Source organism: Sander vitreus, chromosome 3 (assembly GCF_031162955.1).
Source record: "Sander vitreus isolate 19-12246 chromosome 3, sanVit1, whole genome shotgun sequence".
NCBI classification, from domain to species: domain Eukaryota; kingdom Metazoa; phylum Chordata; class Actinopteri; order Perciformes; family Percidae; genus Sander; species Sander vitreus.
In genome coordinates, this window is record NC_135857.1 from 1,458,572 (window position 1) to 1,481,613 (window position 23,042).

At 41.9% G+C, this 23,042-nt stretch overlaps 1 protein-coding gene across 1 annotated transcript in view; it reads right to left on the bottom strand.

The window, feature by feature from the left end:
• Positions 1-23,042, bottom strand: part of robo2 (roundabout, axon guidance receptor, homolog 2 (Drosophila)) — a 164,900-nt gene that overhangs the window by 42,965 nt on the left and 98,893 nt on the right. The window contains exons 3-10 of the mRNA XM_078245603.1: positions 21,639-21,796; positions 21,221-21,341; positions 20,480-20,618; positions 10,670-10,806; positions 9,429-9,440; positions 5,433-5,557; positions 3,531-3,702; positions 829-1,034 (exon numbers count right to left, since the gene is read on the bottom strand). Coding sequence (XP_078101729.1) covers positions 829-1,034; positions 3,531-3,702; positions 5,433-5,557; positions 9,429-9,440; positions 10,670-10,806; positions 20,480-20,618; positions 21,221-21,341; positions 21,639-21,796 — 1,070 coding nt within the window. The remainder of the gene's footprint in view (positions 1-828; positions 1,035-3,530; positions 3,703-5,432; positions 5,558-9,428; positions 9,441-10,669; positions 10,807-20,479; positions 20,619-21,220; positions 21,342-21,638; positions 21,797-23,042) is intronic.

A 23,042-nucleotide genomic window follows, 5' to 3' on the forward strand; every position in this document is an offset into this window, starting at 1 on the left:
TTCTACTCACCACCCTTCCATCACTTTTCCACTCCCCATCCTCATTTCCCCACTGTCCTGCCGACCACAACAAAGCCAGGCTAATTCATTTAGGGTGGGCTGCTTCAACCCCCTGGACCGATGACAGCTGGCTTGTCTCTCCATCCCTCTTAGGAACTTTGGTTGTTTGTTGGTTTTTGTCCCTGTGCCTTCCTTCCATTTATTAAATAACATGTCAGTGGTCGCCAGCTTTGTCAAGCATAATAGATATTCCACTGAGGCCTCCGAGTGGGGAAAGTGAGGCATGCACATTTTAAATTGAATCTACTCTAAATGTATGTGCGTGTGTGTGTGTGTGTGTGTGTGTGTGTGTGTGTGTGTGTGTGTGTGTGTGTGTGTGTGTCTGTGAATATATATCTGTAAGTGCATACATGTTTCTATGCTACAGCTGGAGCTGGAATCCAACCCTCCACAGCTGAGCCCAGTTGGAGCTGCAGTGCCACTAAGTGATACGATCAAACAATTTAAAAAAAATCAATGCTGCCTGTTCATCTCTTTAAGGCATTATGGTACCTTGCTTAAGCCATGTCTTACTGAATCCTACATGCCCTAACGCTCGTATCCTGCAGTGTTGTAGGCATGCCCATACAAATGCATATAACTGTATAAACATCTTAAATCAAGACACTTAACCAAGAAAATAGAGTGATGACAAAGTGTGAAGCAATAAGGGAGCTGACAATACAATATTTTACAGATCAACTCCAGTTACGGACAATGCTTGTAATATAACATTGGCACAGAAGCACAAATACATCTTAAACCAGTAAAACCAATGAAATGCTTTACCTTGACATTTTTTATCTGCAGGCTGCCCAGCTCCTGCAGGGACATGCGGGCGTCCTTTCCCAGCAGACTGACCCCATCCTTCAGCCAGCTGATGGAGGGGATGGGGTCTCCTGATGCCTGGCACTTCAACAGCGCCACACTGTCCACCCCAAGTGTCTGATTGGATGGGCCTTGGCGAATGATGGGTGGTGGCCTGTCTGTGAGCACTGCGATACAAAGACAAAAATGTGAACATATTATTCATATCATTCTGAAGTCCAAATGTAAAATCTGTGTTCACATAAGGCGCCTGACTGTAAAATAAACTGAGTGACAGTGTTGATCATAAAATGCACCGAGGGTGGATGTGGGTATCTATCATAAAGTCGACTATTTTCTCTGCAGGTCCTGTAATTACACCACAGAACAATGACCATATCCTGTATTTCCAGGAAGGAGGGAAAAGAACAGCTGAGTAGTGTTACTAGTTTCGTTGATGTGGCAGAGGGATGCTAAGCAGTTTCCAGTTACTGCCTGGGTAGCCTTATTTTTATACACTACTCTAGACTCTGTGGTACAGTTTAGCGGTGAGACTCTTGCCTATTGACTCAGTGTGGTTCTGGTAAATACTTCATTATGTGAAGCATGGGGCACAATGAAAGGTGAATTTCAAATACTAAAGGTTACTGAAAACAACTTTCATGAGATTTAAACAGAGATAGGATTAGTAAATCTAAATCTTTAAATAATCAGAGAAGACAATATTTTGTTTTAAGTTCACTTTAGACGAATGCTAATGCTGTGATGAATTCCATTTGCATGAGCAAATTCATTTGTTATAATGTGCCAAAAAAAAAGCCTGTGGGTCTCTTCAATGAAATAGTGGGTATGTCAGAGGTGATCTCAGAGAGCGTTAGCGCTCTAGCACAGAGGCAGTTTATATATTTAGAGTTGAATAATGTGGAGTCCCCCTGGCATCACAGAACCCACATTAATTAGACGGTATGGATTAATGAAGTCAGACCTGCAGGGGCTAATTACCAAGTCTACCTCTGTAACCTTTCAACACATCATCACACCCTCATTTCCACCCCTATTCTCACTCTAGCAGCTACATCTGACAAAAGGTAGTGGTTCCAAGTAATACACTTCTGCTGTGCTGTGGTCACCCCTTGCTATGAGTCACCTAAGACAGAAAGAGAAAAATTGTATAGAAACCTGATATTTTATCTATCAAAAGCCAAACATCACACATCCATTTCAATAATATTTCACTTCTTGTTTTAGTGCTCTTGAATGTTTATATTAGGGAGAATGCAATCATGTAAATCTGAAAGTAAGCCAAGAGAGTATTCAAAGCACCTGCTGCTTGTTTATCTTATCTCATGAACACACCCCGAAGGTTTTCTGTCAGTTTTGAAAGATAGATAGATTTACACCAACATTATAAGCTAGAATAAAGCATTTTATTTCACTACTAAGTAGCCTGAATTATCATCGGCAACCATGTTTGTTAATACATGTTTTAAGTGAAGTCTATGACTCCAACACTTTCCCCATTAAGAGAAGACAGTAAGCTATGACTAGTGACAGAAGCTAATGCACAAACATAAGAAATTGCCAGGCACAGGGATGTGCCTGATGTATGTGTTGATGACATGTAGGAGTGACAGAGGGGGGAGGCAAGGCTCAACTAAGGCCTTGGGTCTCTGGATCAGGAATTTCTCATTACAGATCTCCTTGAACTCCACAGACTGTCGGGGTTTGGGGCAGTAAATCAAATGAAGACTGCGGCAGGTGTGGCCGTGACCTCACCATGGCCCTCCTGTACTCTTTCCTCCTTTTCTTTTAGACCAACACCCGTCTTGCTAACATGCCTTTTGCTATTAAAAACTGTTGATAAGCCAGTCTTTGGCTGTTAAATGTGATATTTTATTCCAGGCAATTGAAGGACATACCAATTGTGTATGTGCAATAGAACCATTCCTACTTCAGATAAAATGTTGGCTTTTAATCTTTCTACTAGCAGGTACTTCAGCAGACATATGGATGGCCGTCGATCTTGCCATCACAGCAGCTGAGCAGATTAGATGCTCCCACACCTCGCAGGACCACATAATTCATTCCACAGAAAACCCATGTCACTCACTCACTCACTCAATCATGCCCCCTCTCTTTCTCTGTGTCTCTTTCTCCTGCTTCCTCCCTCACACATATACTTGCACGTCGCCTACTCACACAAAAACGCTGATCATTAAACTTGAAGGAACTCAAGGGCAATGCTTTATTTCCTTTCCAAAAGGAAAAGTAGAAAAAGTTAATTAAATTGTGACATAAAAAAAAAAGAAACAAAGAGCGTACTGCAAAGGTCATGGGCATACTGACATTTCTCAAACTGCAGCTGAATATATGCCTGCACATTTCTTGTGTACCTATACTTTCACATGGGCCAAATTCCCATATGAACTTAGCAAGTAAGAAATGTGTTACACTTAAACCATGACAAACTAAAATCAGATGTTATTTATGCCAGTGTTAATAATTTGTTTGTTGAGGGGTAATTGTCTAAATACATGTGGGGCAGAATCCAACATACATATTTAAAGTACATCTGTGTTTATATGCACATATGAACCAACTTCTCTGCATTTGCAGTTGTGCTAAGGTGCGTGCTAGTGTGCTGGCATGGAAGATGTTACAGGACGCGTTGGTTTTCCCCTCACCATCTGTGACCTCCAGTTGAGCCTTGGCGAGGATACTGCCTGCAACGGTCAGAGCCTGGCAGATATAGTAACCAGCATCTGCCCGCTGCACAGATGAGATGGTGAGGTCTCCGCTGGGTGACACTGAGAAGCGACTACTGGGCTGCTGGGGTTGGTTGGGAAAGAGCAAATTCTGCAGGAAAGAGGTACAAACAGACAATTAGTGAGAACATGGAAACAGTACAACCTGGAAATATGACAAAACACTCATACCCACCACCGCCTAACTCACACACAAACTGTGCACACTCACATACACACAGATCAGACTATTACAGCTACAGTAAGAACAATTTCATCTATCACTTGGTTAACCAACCTCACAAACTTCCCAACATGTATACAGCATAAAGACTTGGTTTCATACTTATTCTTGTGCCAAGCCAGAGGCTCCACTGTGTTATGAAGGCAACTTTTGCTCTTGTTGGCGCCATGACTATTTTCCTTTCTGCTTCAATTCCACAGCAGTTTCGCTGCTCTTTTACCCACAGAGACCACCCCATACGAGTTGGGCTAATACTGAATATAATACGATGTAGCTTTAGAATAGAGGAAGGGATAATTAATCCCACATAATTTAGAATAAATATACAGGATCAAAGCACTGATGACACTGCTGAGAGCCGCTTTATCCCCTATATTTTTTTTATGCCTATTTTCTTATGATTCCCAAAGGTAACCCACAAATACATTAACTGGATTTAATTACACCTAATCTCTTTAATGCAACAAATTATGTTGTTGTTTTTAATTAGGCTCCACGCATCTCTAGCACATGAGAGATGTACACTCCATTATCCTCAAGTGTGAGAAAAAAGGTCTGTCTGCCATTTAATTACTATACTGAATGATAGCTTTAATTTGTTATCTCAACAAATACCTTTATACCTTTTATATGTCAATGTGGGTGAGGTACAGAAAGCATCGATAAACACAGAGACAAGTGCAGAGATAGCGAGGGCGTGCAACTGCTTGTACAAAAGTGTTTGTAGTACATTCATTTCAAAAGGCTCATCTTTAATAACTATGTGAGACACACGCCGAATATAAATCTTCTCTATCTGAAGAAGTTTACAACATGACTCAGTGTTACTGAGTCGTACTGTAACCTTTAGGTCACACATTGGTAAGGGGTAAGTGGGTGAGTATTACACCAAATGTTTGTGAAAACATGAGTATGCATGTGTCTCACTTCTGTTCACTCTTTTAAGAGAACTTTGCTGTAATTGTTGGCCTGCAGGCTGTGTGTGTGTGTGTCTGTGTGTGTGTGTGTGTGTGTGTGTGTGTGTGTGTGTGTGTGTGTGTGTGTGTGTGTGTGTGTGTGTGTGTGTGTGTTTGAACCTTAGCCAGGGCTGAATCATATCTCTGGCTCATCTACAAGCCCCAACAGGCTCCTAATTGGCACAGTTGTTGAGCGTTGTGAGGACACCCAGGTATTTGAATGGGTATCTGCTTGACTGAGGGATAGGATCGTTCTTATCAGTGCAGGGTCATGGAAAACCGATTAGCACTTTGCCAGGCACACTGTCGTTTTGCGGCTCCTGAGAACAAAGGTGTATCTGTGTCTGTAGTAAAGATACTGATGACAGATAGTGTAGTTTGCAGTGCTGTGTGTATGTGTATGTATGTGTGTGTAATGTGTATGTGTAGGGCAAGAGAATCATAAGTACTCAGCAAGTGTGCATACAGCCAAGGAAATCCAAACAAAGTGCTGAGTGTTGATAACACTAGACGCACAGTAGATAACAAAAGCTGCCGACTAAGAGAGCAATATATTTCCGCATGTAAGAAATAATGCAAAAAAGCAATAAAAACGATACAAATGTTTTCCACACTTGGTTGTGTGAGGTCGTTTGCTCTTACCTGACTTCCCTCCTTCTGCCAAAAGACAGCAGGCTGAGGGTTTCCTTTGGTTTCACACGGGAAGGTGGCAGTGCGGCCTTGAGCCACAATTTGGTCCCTTGGGCGGATGACAAACTGGGGTGCAGCTGAAGTCAAAGGGCAAAAACACCAGTGTTAGTAGACCAGTGGTACACAGTTAGGCCAAACATAAGGGCTAGAGATTATCAGGGCTTGGGGATTTCAAGCAAAGACAAGCAATATACCACATGGTCAAATCAAAATGGGAGTGCTGTACAGAGCTTCCATGCAGCGTTATATCCATTGCTCTCTAATGGCTCTGAACAGAGGGAGGACACCAATGACTATCATTGTCATGGTAACCAGGTTGGCCATTCATCCAGGTGAAGCTAAGGCTGAATGAATGACAGTCACATTGGCATTCACAAGGAGAAGTGACTTTTCACAAAGGCACTTAGATCTGAGACAACACAAAGGCACACCCATGCCCAGGAAACATCCAAAACTATGAACAGGTAAAGACATATAAGGCTTGATCATGTCTAAATTTCCATATGTAAGATTTAGTCTTTATCAGAATGCGTCTCATAGAAAAGTCCAGATCTGAAGTGGCTCAGTACTTCTTATCAAAGTTGTAACAACAAGGAGTGAGAGATTTAAAGAGACTTTTTCTGTGTTTACCACACTACAAGCTAACACCTCTCCATCAAATAGAGAAGAGGCTTGAAAAGCTATCAAACTTTGAAATCGTAGTGTGAAGCTTTCTTAGTCAATATTCACGACTCCATCAGGAGCCAGACCAGTTGTCACACACGCAGTCGGGACAGAGTGAGACATTTCTGACTGACAACTTGGCAGTTGCAGTTCAATAATAAAGAGAGAGGAGTTTAGAGATTAGATACAAGTTCTCTTCGCTCCCTGACCATTCTCTGATGGTGGGTTAAGGAGGCTTTATTATTTAACACCAGCAATGATGTTTTTATTTGAAAAATCGGTTTAAACGGTATATTTTTATCTCAAATAATCAAAAGCTTCAGTGTACTGCATAAGGATGACAATGGATTCTAGCATAGACGCAAAGAAGACTTTTTCCCCTTAAGTCCATATCTTTATGCACTACCAGTAACCTTTATTCCTCACACAGATGCCATATGCTAATAATAAGTACAACTGACAAATATTAGCAATTATATCAGCTGCAAAACTGGAACTTTGATCTGAGGTAATTTACTGCATGACCCAAGACCCCTGCTTGTTTATTCTATGGCTGTCACTGGGGGTCTTAGTCCCGTGTTGACAAGTACCATGTTTGCCAAGATAAAACCTCCTTACAGGAGGAAACATGGGCCCTGGAGAGATAATGAAAGTCAACAAATGAAAAACTCTGAGTTAAGTGCTGACAATGGGTAGTAGAGGCCATTTTATTTAGGCAAACAAAATGAAAACGTAAGACATTTTTGACACAATATTGGTAAATTCTATGACAAAAAAAATCTGAATTGTTGCAATGCAACATCTTGCACCATTTCTGTTTCTTTGTAAGTCCTTTCACTGACAAGCCAGCTGGTTCCAGTAAGGCCTAACTCTTCCCATTTGGCTGGTTTCTCCATGTAATCCCTTTTTGGGGGTGTGTATTTGTCAAATATACACACAGTTGGGAATGCTACAGATGGCTACAGATTTACTGCCTTCCCGTTTGGCCTTCTGCAGCTTGGATATCTTGTGTCTCTCACAATGCTGGGCCTGATACAGAGCTCCTAAATCATGCTCTGGCAAGGACTCAGTTCCCTCCCTTCACTTCCTCTGCTCTGTTCCATCCCACACACTGCACTGCTAACTACTCGCTAAAAATATGGTTTAACACCTTACAGACTGGTCCCTATCACTGCATCGCCCGGCCTTGTCCTTTCTCACACTCTTCATCAGTCTAATTCTTTCCCGTTCTCATAGGCTCTTGTTGCACACAAAATGAAATTAATTTATAAAAAAGAGTTTACCCAACGTATTTCTATATTTATTATACTAAATACTGTCAAACAGAATTAAATTATGTGAATGTTTTTTTATGTTTATAATTGGATTTTGCTTGTATGGATGAGTGTTTGCAGCTGGATGTCAAAAACAAACATTTGATGTTCTGCTAGATTTCATCAAACTTAATAAATCAATTACCCCTGTTTGTGAATCATCTTCACTGTAGCCAACAACTTGGCATCATCCAGCTTTTTGTAACCGAGATACCCTATTCAAGTAAGTATGTTTCCTATTCCACTTGACTGTTTGAACACGTGATACAAGGTTAGAACATCAACTCTACTCTATCAGCTGAAACAGTAGCTTTTCCTGGAGGCCTGATATTAATATTGGGCTCATTCTATACCTGTGGCACTGCTTTCAATCTCTCTTTCTTTCGTTTTTTTTTTTTAAATTACATCGGAAAAGGAATAAAACATGTATGGCAAATGCGACGGGGTGGATCTAAGAAGGGGTGGGAGGCCCACAGAGAAGAACAGATCAAAAAAAAAAAAGAAAATCAAGAGGAAGCCAGTGTGTGACAGTTTCACAGACTGGCTCAGGGCTAACTCACACTGGCCCTGTTTCTGATATAGAGACCCTTAATGACATGTGAGAGCCTCCTTTCTGTCCCCTCCTAAGGAAAAACATGATCAGGCGCCCATATTAAATTCATGACAAGCCACATCTGCCTGGTTTGGAGAGGGCTCAGCAGAAAACAGAAGTCAGGGTGAAAAGAACAAATGGACAGAGAGACATCCATTCAGTACACCCAGGCACACAAACTAAAGCTTTTCTTCCTGCTTTCAAATCCCACGTTCAATCATATTTTATTCAGAAGTTGACTGCAATTACTGTCTCTTCCCACAGGCAGATTGAATGTGTAATTTCCTCCATCTTTTTGAAAGCTGACAGTTTGACAATCACAGAACAACTACTGCTGTTTTGGCAACCAAAGGCCTGCCACTGAGGCAGTGTCTGGGTTTTTCTGCCAGTCAAGCCTGTCTCGACACACACTTCTGCTATTCTTTTCTTCTCCATTCTTTGTCCTGATGCATGTTTCTTGTTCCATCATTCCTCCTGTTTCTACTCTCAAAACCGCACACCTTTCTCTCCAGATGCCCATTTTCACTAACTTCCTCTAACAATTTAACATTTTAAATGTATCATATTTGGTTCTGCCTTGACCTTGTCCCAATCTATAGGGAAATACAATGAGATTCTCAGCTCTGTGTTGTGGGGCTCAGAAGGAAAGAAGCTCATCCAAAACAAACAGATCTCAGCTTTGTGTTCCAAAAAATCCACAGATGGCCTCAAGACTTGCAAGTTAAACACGTCCTGGACCATATGAGATGACAATGTCTGAGACTATCAGACTGCCAGCCCACTCATTCATTGTAAAGGACAGAGTCTAGAATCTATAGAGCCTTCAGTTTAGAGCTACACGAGAGATGGAACGTTTGAGTTAATGCAGTTGATAAATCTGTGCTGCTGTACTGTGTCGTTAAAACCTACTCCAGTTCCATCACAATGTCACATTAATAATTAATAATGATGAAGTATTAATTAATTATTATTTGAAGTACATTCTATGTACTTAATTAAGTCCAACACATAAATGAATGCTCAGGAAACTTAGAAGCCATATTTAAAAAAAATATGTTCCCTTGGAGCTTTGTCTCTAAGTTCCATGAAGTTGCTGCAAACAAAATGATTGCAGTTGGCTACATTGATTAGGCTGGCCTACAGTCCGGGTGTAATAGGCCATTAGTGTTTTAGTAATCCAGGTGGAGCTGTAAAATCTCCACAGAGTACATAACTATTTGCAAACAACAATTCTTAGGGTAGACAATGTGAGGTAACACCTGTGTTAGTTAAATACAGTAATGTTAAAGCAATGGTAATTGATTGTCAGGCAGTCAAATGCATTAATGTGTATGGAGAAGGCATGCAGGATGGAATCTAATCAGAAGGATGGGTACTTACCTACAGGGCGAGCTGGAGACACAACAATGGAGGAGTGGATACACAAAAGAAACAAATTAAGACACAGACACACAAACATGTAAAACAAAGGACGAACAGAACAAACACAATAAATTAAGACAAAAAAAAAAATCAGTCAGAATGAATGACATGTTGTGTTTGGGCCAACACATCTCTAGCACAGGGTAAGCATGGCAGAGAGGATCCAGTAGCTTGTGTCCACTGTCCACTGGACAGTTTTATTGATTCACTCAAACCCGGTTTCTCAGACACAGAATGTCAAAGGCAGTCTGGTATGAGCGCCCCCTGGTGGTTGGAAATCTTCAATTGCATTTATATATTGTACGTGCGGGGGCCAGCCAATTCTACTTGTCAGGGACAAACATACTACTGGACCTTCGCTGTCTGCATTAATGAAATCTACAATTCTACAGATGGTTTGTGTTTGTAATAGCAAGGCAAAGATGGGTTTATCACTGGTGCTGATGGACAGGGCAGAAAAAAGAGAGCAAGAGGAGGAGAGAGAGCAAAAAGATTTCAAAGTGAAGACAGCATGTGGGTTTCATCCAAAGACCGGAGCGTCTGAAAGCCCACTCTCTATCCAAAAGAGTTGGTGCAGGTAGTGGTTCCCCAGTGTTTCCTCTGTGTTACTGTATGTTTCCTCGCCATCAAGTAAAACACTAATATGCTACTTTCACAAATCCACCTTCAAAAAAGAGAAGTCAACCCAGACCTTGTTTTATCTCCCTCTGGCCCCCTGTGTTGCTTGCAAAGCGCTCCACAGAGACCTTAAACGCTTGGGTGTAATGGAAAAAAGAGTGGTGAAAAGAGGCAAAATTATGGTTAGAATGTTTTTATTAACCCTGCAAACCACAGGTGGTGGACTGGCGGTGTGCACCAGTAATCTGTGAAATGGCTTTGCTGACTGGGTAGTTACAGCATGGAGGCTAGCGTGGCTAGCAGACCACCACGATGGGGGAAGGGTGGCAGAGTGTGTCGACGCTGCACTCGGAAATGTTAATAATTAAACAGATTCATAGACTGTCTACATCTTTCTGAGCGGTGAAAGTCAGCATTCTCAATTTCCATTTGTGTAAAGGGGACCCTATGGAATAAACTGCCAATCCAAACCTCACCGTATATAGGTGTACAAGTACAATAAACCTCAGTGGTGCATGACAAATGTTGACACGTGCTAGCTAATGTGAAAAAATAACAAAAGGACAAAAGGTGTTTGGTACCTCTGACTGTGAGAGTGGCGGAGGCCTCCAGCTTGCCCACGCGGTTTTCTGCCACACAGGTGAACGTGCCCTCGTCGTTAATGGAAGCCTTCTTCACTCTCAGCACATAGTCGTCCTTGTCATACTTGATCTCATACCTGTCAACAAACGTAACATTGTGAAATTGAAGTTGCCTGTTCAGCATTGAATGCAAACACCGTACATTTGGATAAAACATTAACTCTGTGACAAATAAGACGTGCTTCAGTATTTCACATATGCCTGTTGAGCTGTAGCCGCGAAGAGTGTATTTCCTCTTGGAAAGGGAACACAGAAGCACAACTGTTCATTCTGACAAATGGAGATTGCAAAGGGGAGGATCAATTATTCAACAATGACAGACAGTACATAGAAAGGGGTGCGTTCAGTTGGAACCCTCAAAACTTGTTCAATATTCATGAGATGTTTTCTCTGTGTGTGTGTGTATGTGTATGTGTCTGTGTGTGTATACTGTATGTTTAAACCATATTCAGAGGTTTGTGTGTGTGTGTGTGTGTGTGTGTGTGTGTGTGTGTGTGTGTGTGTGCACGTGCATAACTGTGCCATTGTGCGTCCACAATGCATGCATGAATGTAAGGTTGCAATACATTTATAAAAAGCTACACCATCTTATTGTATAGCAACTAAATTAATCAATACAGCAGCTATAGTTGGCTGTATTTTCAATTCCACTGCAGTAGTCAAATGTTTGTGTTCATGTGTGTTTGCAGAGGGTTGTATGTGTGCCTAGACCTGTATGAATTGCATGGCAGCTGACAGGGAATGATGCTGGTCTGGTTTGTTGTTCCAGTCTGTAATTGAAGGGGGTGCTGGCCTGGCAGTGTGTAAGTAGCATGTTGGCGGGGGTGGTGGGGCTGTGTGATGGTGGTCTGTCAGCCTGACAACCTTCTGCTGTCCACAGTCTGTCACTCATAGACACTGAGAACAGGGTTGAGACGAACAGATAAAGGGCCACTCTATGTGAGCTTGACACTGCGTTTGCCCCTTTAAAGCCCCTGTGTAGAATTTCATTATGATTATAGAATATTTTAAATTATTAGTTTGTCAAAAAATCCAGTAATGAAGGTGAAATTGGTACAGTCTGTGTGTTGCTTTCAGCCTTCAATCTGTGCACTGCAGTCTGCCACAGTGTCTTTTTTGATATTACCACTTGGAGTCCCCAAAGGCAGAATGTTTCAAATCCACATAGGAGCTTTTAAAGGACAAGCCTGAAATTATATTATACTTTTTATTATAGCTTATACCTCTGTGCCATAAAATGTCCAACTTATAGTCCAACAACTATTAAAAACACATAAAAGAACCAAGAGAAGTGATGTCTGCCCAACATGGAGCAAACTCTTCAGAGAGAGAAGTCAGAACAGACCTCACCGGCCATGTTCATTTATGTGTTTTCAATAGCTTTTAGATGACAATAGAGCTCTTTGGCACAGAGGAATGAAAAATATTAGGCTTTGGCTACACAGATGATACTTGTTAGAGGGACAAATTCATTTTTGGTTTTGCTCTCTTCAGGGGAATTGTTGATAGTTAAAAAAGAGAAAGTAGTCTGTTACACTTTAAACTGGGAGGTTGATACACATGGTGGATAACTGTTTACTCTGGATAATACATTGGACTACATTAGATATGGCAACAAACTATGATTTACAGGGATACTTTCTGTTGTGACTTTAGAGTAACAGTCCATTTCCCTCAGAGTGGGAAAGACCCCTCTGCTCGACCATCAGGTGTACTGATGGCTGCTTGCCACTGGCAGCTGCAGAACTAATCTGTTCTGTCTCATTTTTATTTTTTTTTCACCTGCTGTTATGACATTTCCTGAGAAAGCATTCAAAGGCAGCTTTATTGAAGCACATTCCTCAACTCTGACTGCCAGTTCCTCCTCTCCACACAGGTACTTAAGGAACCATAATGATTATTTGACTGAGTCATGACTGAATGCTTTGTTCTAGAGAGAGGGGATGTACAGTTCAGGAAAGGGTGGGAGACATGAATAAAGCATTTATTGTTGAAACTGACTGAGTGGCAACCAAAGGATGAGACAGCACCTTTTGGGACAAAGCCTGTTGTCAGATGAAAAACAAACAAGCTAATAGAAAGAGCATCATTCCATACCCTGCCTCCGGCTAGAACGGGTAGCTCAACATGAACTACTGACATGAAAGAGAAGGTGGAGGTTAGCAAAAGAGTGGCAGGGACAAGTTTAGGGCTTAGGGAAAACACGATGACTCCCTAACAAACAATGATGATTGCAAGTTAATAGGCTCATTTTTCCCAGCACTCTTAAACAACCTTTAACCAACTCTGCCAACAAACATCATCATGCTAACACGCTGATGTTAAGGAAGGTTTGCCATGTTCAGCAGCTCACTCCGTGGGGACTTGACTTGGGGTTCGGAGGCAGGTTCAAGTCCGGTCCCAGTCCCACACAGACCAAAGTATGGAGTATGGACTGATAGCTGGAGAGGTGCTAGTTTACATCCTGGGCACTGCCGAAGTGCCCTTGAGCAAACTCCCAACTGCTTGCAGCATCAACTATGTGGCAGCCCCTTCGCTCTGACACCTTTCCAATAATGCATGTCTATGTACATGCGTGTGTATTTCGGGGTGAATATCTGTATCAAATGTCAAAGTAATCCATCCAAGAGTTGTTGAGATATTTCCATTAAACCACATATGTCAATATCATGGTGGCACTAGAGAAAAAGTCAGAGGATCACCAAAGTTAGTGGAATTTATATATATATATATATATATATATATATTTTTTTAATTCAACAAGCAATTTCTTGTATTTTAGAAGAATACTAAAAGCAGCAGGAAATACAGAACTGAGTGCCTCATTCTGGTGCCACTGATATGTCTGCTCTTCTCTCTGATGCTCTGAACCGTTACAGGAAACACAAACCCCGCTGCATGTGACGCTAGCTAACACTATACTCAACATCAGCCAACGTTAGCCTACCGCTAGCTAGTTAACACTATACTCAACAGCAGCTAACGTTAGCCTACCACTAGCTAGTTAACACTATACTCAACAGCAGCTAACGTTAGCCTACCGCTAGCTAATTAACACTATACTCAACAGCAGCTAACGTTAGCCTACCGCTAGCTAGTTAACACTATACTCAACAGCAGCTAACGTTAGCCTACCGCTAGCTAGTTAACACTATACTCAACAGCAGCTAACGTTAGCCTACCGCTAGCTAGTTAACACTATACTAGACAGCAGCTAACGTTAGCCTACCGCTAGCTAGTAGCTGGATTAAACACGGTTAAAATGCTGACAGCTAACGCTAAACGGTGTAAAGTGTGACAGTGTTTTACTGTAGAGGATTCAACACCGGGATGTAACAATCTGCAGCTGCTGTTGGAGAAACAACACAGACGGTGCGTTCAATGAAACTGGTAATTTACACCCTTGTGGTGCATTCAAAGTTGTTGTTAAATTCAAATGTGTGACTAGATTAAATATATAATAAACAAATACAAATCTTAAAAATCAAGTTCATAAAGTCACTTTCTTTGCATTCATTTGATTCCCAATCAAGATCCACTGGTAAGAATGGCTTTCCATTGTTAATATGGACTTAAAAACAGTTCTGAAATGCAAAATAATAGAATTTAATGAAATTGAAATTCGACGATTAATCGCGATTAAGAAAATGTAATCGCTTTGACAGCCCTAATATTAATATATTTATATATATATATATATATATCATGGTAATCCATCTAATAGTTAGGGTTAAGAACTGGCATGCAAGCTACAGATATTGTGGAAACTCATAGAAACGCAAACAGTTCACCTGCTCACACACGTTCTTACAGCCTGACATCTGCATGACCGGGCCCTTGCCGTGTGGATAACCAACGTATCCACATACTGGACAACATGCTTATTGTTCTTTGTCCCGTCTCCATCAATCTCTCAAAACAGAACCTCGGGCTGGCCGATGACTTATTAGTGGGGAACATGAGCCCAATCAATCTGTAATCAACTTCCTATATGGAATCAGCCTAGATGACAAGATGAGTGGAAATACACAGGGATAAGAGGTAGTTGTGGCAACACACACATGTAAGTACACGCAGAAAGGGAACAGTAGCTCTTTATTGAGACTGGATTGGGGTAGAGCTCTGTTCTCTATTAGAAGAGGAATGTAATTGCACATGTAGAAGGGCTGTGGAAAGGATAGGAGAGCCAAGTTCACTCTAGACACACTGTGTGAGCACACACACACACACACACACACACACACACACACATACACACACACACACACACACACACACACACACCAACACACACAGAGTACAAAGTATACAATCATCCAACACAGATCCACACGTGCAGAGTCATTCACTCATGCAGGGAGATGAGGAGTGATGGGAATGTAAGCAAATGCCAAGACAAAGCAGATTTTTTTCTGGCTTGTCAACGTGATGTGTTTGCTGCATGGAGAATGCTGTGCAAAGATGACAACTTTATTGGACACACTTTAACAGCATTACATCTCAAAAATCCTCCAGATCATCATAGAGGATTTGCCTCGACAGGAACATACTCACCCATGTTTCACCTACAGCCAATTCACCCACATTAAGATAATCTAACTGTTGCTTGTGTGGATGACTGAATGTATACGTACAGTTATCTCTGAATGACTCAACCTCAGAGGATCTTATCTGCCTTGCCTCTGTGTGTACATGAATGGGGCCGGCAGTCGGCAGAAGGGTGCCAACTCTGAGCACATGAGTCAGACTCAAGATACAGCAGAGGACTAATTCCAGCCTGCTCTATGGCCTGACTGCTCTGACACAAAGTCCCCTCTCTGCTCCATTTCATTCTGACAGTCTGATCCAGTTTCTCGCCATCTAACCGCTACTTGACCGCATCCCGATCAAAAGAGCTGGAGTCTACCTGTCCAGGCCTTGTCACCCATGAGAGGGAATCAATTAACCGCTATCGCTTCTCATCTTCCTTGTTTAAGGCCCTTAACCAGAGCTCCACTCCCTCTTGGCATCTCTCACGCCCTAGCAGGGTCAGGGCCTTCCAATCTGTCCGACTAACATTCATCGCCTGATCCTAAATTAATCAAAGATCAGCTTGGCAATACTTTAACCCTTATGGTTAGGCTAGGGGTTTGTGGGAAGAAAACTGTTCCCTAAATTTGCCATTAAAAGAGTGACTTCTCTCCAGTGCCTCAGAAAAAGTACAACAGTGCAGTCTTTACTTAGTCAAAGTGGGTTTGGAGCAGACACCATGGTGGTACTGGAAAATGTTGCAGATAGAGACCAAGAAACAGCAAAGTACAGCTCATTGACCGATGCCTGGAAGCCACTCTTACTCTTTCTCTCTTCAGGAGCATGCGCGTGCAAAGAACAAAGGATGCACAAGCACCAAAAGCACTGAGAAAGGCAGATGTATATGCCGAGGTAGTCATTTGTACTTTCTAAGCAGTAGAGAGGTATTTCCTCTGTCATTCCTTGAAGATGAAAAGCACTGATACATAATGAATGATCAGCTGCGCATCTTCCTAATTAATTCAAAACCAACACTTCTATATTCTCTATTATAAACAGTGCATTATTATTTTATTCGCATTACTTTGTTGTTGACACCATCAGTGTCAATAAACCTTCAAGATAAAATATACTGCTGATCATCCGACTGCCATCCCACTCACCAACCCCCCCTGTGTGCGCTCCCATAAATACCAGATGTATCCACTTATATATCAGGGGAAGTAATGGAGACAGGAACCATAGCCTGCCGTCTTTCCATTTTGCTGAGCTGCGGAGGTGAGAAATCACTGAAACTAGATGGTCAGCATAACACAGGCGCTCCTGTCACACTAGCTTTAACAGCTCTCTCAAATAGAACGACCCACACACCTCTATCATATACACACTCCCACACACATGCACACACCACGAAGGGATTGAGTCAGAAAGAAAGCCTTTCCTGCTGAATGTTGCAGGGTTTGTGCTGTGGAGGTCAACAGGGACTGAGGGCCTGAATACAGATAGACTGCAAGACCAAAGGGGCTCTGATAAGGCACAAGAGAGGGCACAGGGGTCCAGAGCAAATGAGCAGGGAGAAGGAAACCAAAGGAGGGAAAGATGTGGACCACACACTGAGCTGGTAGCCACACTGCCCCAGCCTTCACCGGGATCCAACTAAGGCAGAAACTCTTTCATTTGGAGACGTAAAGGTCTCAAGTACTCCTCTCTCCAAGATTCTGCAGAGTTGCTTGACTGATTGATATTAATTCAAATACAGCCACCTTTACAGATAACAAATTGGCCTTTTTGAACATCATCAAATGTGGAGGATGTAAATTTAGCCACATTATGGATGGACATTGTAGTATATACGCCATGTGTGCCAATGTATATACACCTTAAATAAGATACAACTGTTTTAATAGTATTTTGAAACACATGCTACAATCTAGCTGCTTGATGACACATGCCAAAGATTTCCCCCTGGGAAACTACACTACACTACCATCTGAATCTAATCGTATGTATATTGGTAAAAAGAATGAGCCCTAGTCCAACCAAATTTATTTATCTAGGGAAGGTTGGGTGATTTTAATATTGAATGTACTGGTCAGTGATTTTAATCCTGCCCAAAGTGCATGTGTGTGATTTTACTCCTTCTACCCTGGAAATAATTTAAGCCCACATTTACTACTGTTTTTCAGCACACCTACTGGTGCTCTCATAATTGAAGTCATCTCCTGAGAGTCACATGTATTTTAGAGTTTAATTTGCTCAGCACAACGTTTAGAGTTCTGTGGGGAAATGGAAGATGTAGAAAAGTTGTTTTTTTTCTGACCTGATATCAAAACACAGTCCCATTATGAAGCCCAGATGATGAAGGAATAATAAAAAAAAGCCATTATGAAAGTAAAAACCCGCAAGCTCAACAAATGGGCTGATCTAATTTCAGCTACAGGTAATTATTCTGTCTTGGCTAGTCTGCCTTCCTATAACAAATTGTATGTGTAGTGGACTACATGTATTTAACACAATCACCTCACAGACTGAAAGTCCTAGCCTTCAAATTCAGAAAGAACCATTTGATTACATTTTTTGATAACATATTAATAACAATATAAAAAAGCAATGACAATCTGAATTTGAACTCTTTGTCTATTAGAACCAGACCGTGTAATTTGGCATTGAGTGAAATACAGCAATAAGTACAGAAGGAAGGAATACGATTCAAGGTTAAGTCATTAATTGGGTAGTTATATTTAATTATGCTTTAAGCAACTCACGTAAACAACTTAAACTAAATATTTTCTCATTTAGATTAAAGTCAAGAGTCCATGCAAATGTCTAAATTCCTGATCATAATTAATGCACCTGTACTGTAGTAATAATGCACCTGTTGTTCTCTGGCATGTGAACGGCTGTAGTTTGAATGGTTTCACATAGATATGTATATCTAGGGATTTCTCATCATAATGTATTCTGGAAAATATTTAATATACCTATTTTATTGCATTGCAGTACCAACGCCTGTAGACAAGTGTCCTAGAGTAGATGAGCTTGTTTGGTGATTTTAATCTAGTTTTTACAAACACCCTCATGGAGGCAAAAGAGCAGCACTATTGTCTTTGTCCTCTAATTGAAACCATTCTTGTGCTGTCTCTATCTCCTGTTCTACCCCACAGAGACCGAAGCCAGAGCCATCCTGGTGTGCTTTACGTCTATGTGCCAGTGTGTGCATGTGTTTGCCTGGGAGGCTGCTGGAGCCACTGAGCATATTAAAGACCTGTTTACTCAGCTGAGTCTCCATTTCAGTATAAAGGTTGCACACACACAAACAGCCACAGAAAAAGGCCTGTAAAGGGACCAGTAAAGACAAGTTGAAACAATTTGATGGTAAAGAAGGAGCGGTCTTACTAAGTCTCTCTTTTTACAGCTTACTTTAATAATAAGGACAGTGTAACCTTTTCGGATAAAGAGCAAACAAAGACCCCTCCCCACTGCATATAGAAGTGCTTGATCTTTAGTCGCCTTTTCTTCCTACGTTGAAGACCACTACTGATATAGCTACAGATGCCCACAGTGTAATGACACAATGGCTGTGCTACAGTAGCTGGCTTAATTGCTTACTCTTCCGAGCACTTGCCAGTTATCAAACTGGAAAGTATTCTTGCGTGGGATTTTAAACAATTCCTCTGTCAGTCAGAGAGAAGCCCTGTTTGATGTTTATTAAGTGAGAATAAGCAGTAGAGGAAGCAGGAACAGTTTGTCATTTAACAATATGAGATTTCTTTTTGGCACCCAATAAATGCAGCTGAAAATGTCAGAATTAGAATATCGCAGTCTTCATGCTTGCTTTCTGCTTCAAAGCAAAACTGCAGAATTAAATATAGCGAGGAAAACAAAAAGCCCTCGCATTGTAATTAGAAACATTGCGATATTTATCGCTTGTTTTTTTTCATGTGTTCAGTTCTTTTTTCCATATCCAAATAGGGCCGAACTTCAAAGGGACCAGTTAGCAAGGATGCAGGCACATAACACTCATCCTACTCCGTTATAAATCTTTTAATTAGTGTAAAAAAAAAAAAAAATAACTCATTTCCAGAGCCAACTCTCTATCAAAGACATGAGTGAAATACTTCTATGTGGTTGCTTTGGCACAGCACTTGTGTCAAACTGCCCAGTGAACCAAATCCTTATCAGACACAAACAACCCGCCCACGCTCCGCTCTGCAGATAGCCTTGAGGGAAGTCAGGTCCACTGAGTGTATGTTTTATGAGGGGATCCAAGCTGTGTGTGACTGGCTTGTTGGCTCGGGACAGAACGGTGGTCTCTTTGAAGTCCACTCCTGATAATGACACTGCTATTGACTGTGAGTCCAGTGACTCACCGTGAAGCAACAGGCCAACACACAGGGGACCCAAAAAGAACAGTATCACTTCATTATCAGTGGCTTTTTACAGGAAGGGAGACAGACTGTAGCTGGCAATGGTGCTAGTATTTCTGGGTAAATTACAGATTTCCGTTGCTGTCTTTCATCAGTCTCAGTTTTTGCAACTGTGAGCAAACACACGTGTCAAGTCAGCGAGGGTATAGAGACTGAATGGGGTTAAATGTGCAAGGGTGGGAGTGATTATCTTCTAGGTTTCTGAGGTGTCAACTCTGTGCCAAGATTTCACCTGAACAGCTGCACCTGTACACAGACACCTGAGGGCCATGTCAGCTGCTATACTGTCTCTTTGTATCTCCCGTCATTCTATCTGTCTCTGTCTGCTTTGCAGTGTGCCATTTATTTTTTTTTGCTCCTCTAGATGTCTACCTTTCAGCCTCCCTGCCCACTTACCTGCCACTCACTTTTAATTGTCTAGCTCAATATCTGTTTGTCTTCATGCAGAACCCTTCCTTGACATGAGACACTGTCTACCCCTGTTATGGCTGTGGGAGTTGTCTTCTGGGGCACCCAAGGGTGGAGTCATTGTATCCTGAATGTGTAATGTGCATTGTGTACAGCCTAATGGAGCTATTGAATGCCCCCTGGCAGCCAGGCCAGGTGAAAACTGCCATTGTGAGTAATCATTAGTTTAAAAACAGTCACTCAGACTGACATCAATGCTTTCACAGCTCCTTTGCATAAAGTGCAGCCTGTCAAATCAGTGCTACAAACACACTCACATACACACACAACTCATATCACTGTCTTCAGAAACCTTTCTCTCTTGAACTTAATCATTTTTTCAGAACATTTTTGTGGATGTACATACCTCCCACGAGGAACATCAGTGTCGTCTTTCCTCCAGCGTACATTTGGCTGAGGGTCTCCTTGTACCTGGCAGCGGAACTCCACCGTCTCCTCCTCCAGGACCACCTGGTTGATGGGCCTCCGGAGGAAGGTTGGTCGCTCTGCAGGACGGGCACAGAGAAATAGATAATTATATAATGTAATATAATTGATTTACTGTATGTGTGTGAATATACAGTGCATGTATTGTTTCAACACAGTGGCCTCTTCCTGCTAAATGATCTGCTCTGTCTAGTCACTCTGTTTTGTCTCTTAAACATTCTGTTGACTCAGTCATTCTGTTCATTAGCCATCTGTGATATCTTCTATAATCAATATATGGACAAAGACATAAAGTAATGACCTCAAAAAGCATTAAAATCAGGAATTCAAATTAAACTGGGAAAACACTTGGCCTAAAGGTATTTCTACTTTTCAGCGCCAACCTTGCTGCAGCTCTGCTAGCGCTTGCAACCCACCTCCACCCCAGCTCCTCCTTTTAAATGTATGTTGTCTGACTTAACCAATGTCATGTCTCTGTCATTGATGCTGCTCTGTTCTGTACCCTATGGGGATCTGGCACTGCTGCTCTCCCCGCTTGAGGCTTTCCACGTATGCACGTGGAAATGCGGGGAGGCCCCAGAACAGAGCCATACCGCCAAATAAAAATTGCAGATGAATGAATCTATTTTGACAAAGTGGTCGTGACTGAAATGAAGCTTACCAAACACTGTGACTTGTGCTGTCTCGCTGTCCCTCTCTCCGACCATGTTGGTACCCACACAGATGTACATGGCAGCGTCGCTCTTTCTTGTGTTGGAGATCATTAGCTTCCCTCCTCGAATCTAAAGAAAAGAAAAAGTTTTTCCTTAAATACACAGATAATACATTTTGATTGTTTTTCCACTGTCACTCAAGATTTGTCCCCTTTTTCTCTTCCCTGTGCACTGAAGCAAGGAAGGAACGATCCTTCGCTTGCTTCCAACACATGAAAACACTGTCAAATGTGTTGAATGGCAGACCACTCCAGAAGCAAGAGCTTTTTCTCCTATGTGTCCAGGGACTAAAAATAAAGTTAGGGACATTGACAGTAGTTCTTCCTATTGAGACCAGGTATTCAAATGAATGGTAACAGTACTCACAGTGATCCTGTCATCCTTGTCCTCAATTCGCACTTTGTCTTTCTTCCAGTAGATGGTGGGTTCAGGATGGCCTCTGGGAGGAACACACTCAAGGATTGCTGGCTCTCCTGCTGCCACTACCACATCTGTCGGGTTTTGTCTAAAGTCATCTCGCAGCACTGAGGGAAAAAAAAAGGAGGAAACGATTCAGGAAGAGTGCAGTTGTGTAGCATACTGTTGAATTTAAATCCCGAAATGTTCAAGTCTTCCATTATTAAAATGTCTTCATATGTATTAAGGTGTTTGCACAACACAGCGTGAATGTATGCAGCTTTCGTTGTGGCTATTTAAATGGGATGTGCAGCTTCATCTGACAAGGCAAGCACACGTGAAAGCTAATTGGAGCTAATGGAGGTCCCTGTGGAGGTAGCAGAACAAACAGAGACAGAATGCCCTGAAGCCGGGTGTCAGTCACATGTGAGAGCTCACAGGGGTGCAACACTGTTTCACTTTGCAGGCATGTACACATTCACACACTTACATACAAACCAGATACGCGCTAACGGACAAAAAAAAAACAGTGGGTGGTCCGATTAACAACTGTGGCCTTGTATCTAATCACCCTCAGGTAGGCCTTTCATCACAGAGACAGCCTCTCACCCGACATAGTGTTCAGCCAAACACACAACACCAGCTCATTATCAAACTAGGATAGCTGCTGTCACACACAAACACACACATGAGCACGCTAACGTGAAAGCACAAACGTACACAAACATGCTAAACTAGAAGGATCCAGCTTCCATACCAATAAATGAACAAACATAACACCTAATGTATTAAAAAGGTACAAACTGGGGGTCGCTCTGGCTCTCTCCTGCTGTGTTCACTCAAACAGATCTTTCTTCATTTGATCTACAATAAATCTAATCCGTGGAGGAGCACTTTAGGTATTTCAGCTCCAGCAGTGTCCTTCCACACGGCAGCGAGGGACACATGATTCGTCTGAAGGATAAAAGGACTGAGCTTGTTGGAGGATGTTTGAAGATGCTTGAGGAGGGCTAAATTAAGGGCAGTACCACAGGTCCTTATGTAAATTCCACATAGCACTGGGGACAATGGTGGGGAGGGCCAGGATTATAAGAGGGGATAACTGGTCCCTGCGCTCTAGGCTTCTCTCATCTCTTCATTCACTTTTCTTACCCTCTCTACAGAAATCTGCACGGACATTGTCTTCTTATTTATTTATTTAGACCAAGGGAGAAACAGGGCGGAGGAAGAGAGGAAGCTTTCAACCCAATTATCCTGGGGATGCACATGAGTACAGAGTGGGACTTTTGTGTGACATGAATTCTAATGTAACCTTTACACAGGGGTAATAGGAGAGAATACAGAAGAGGTAGAGACTTTCTCTCTCTAATGCAG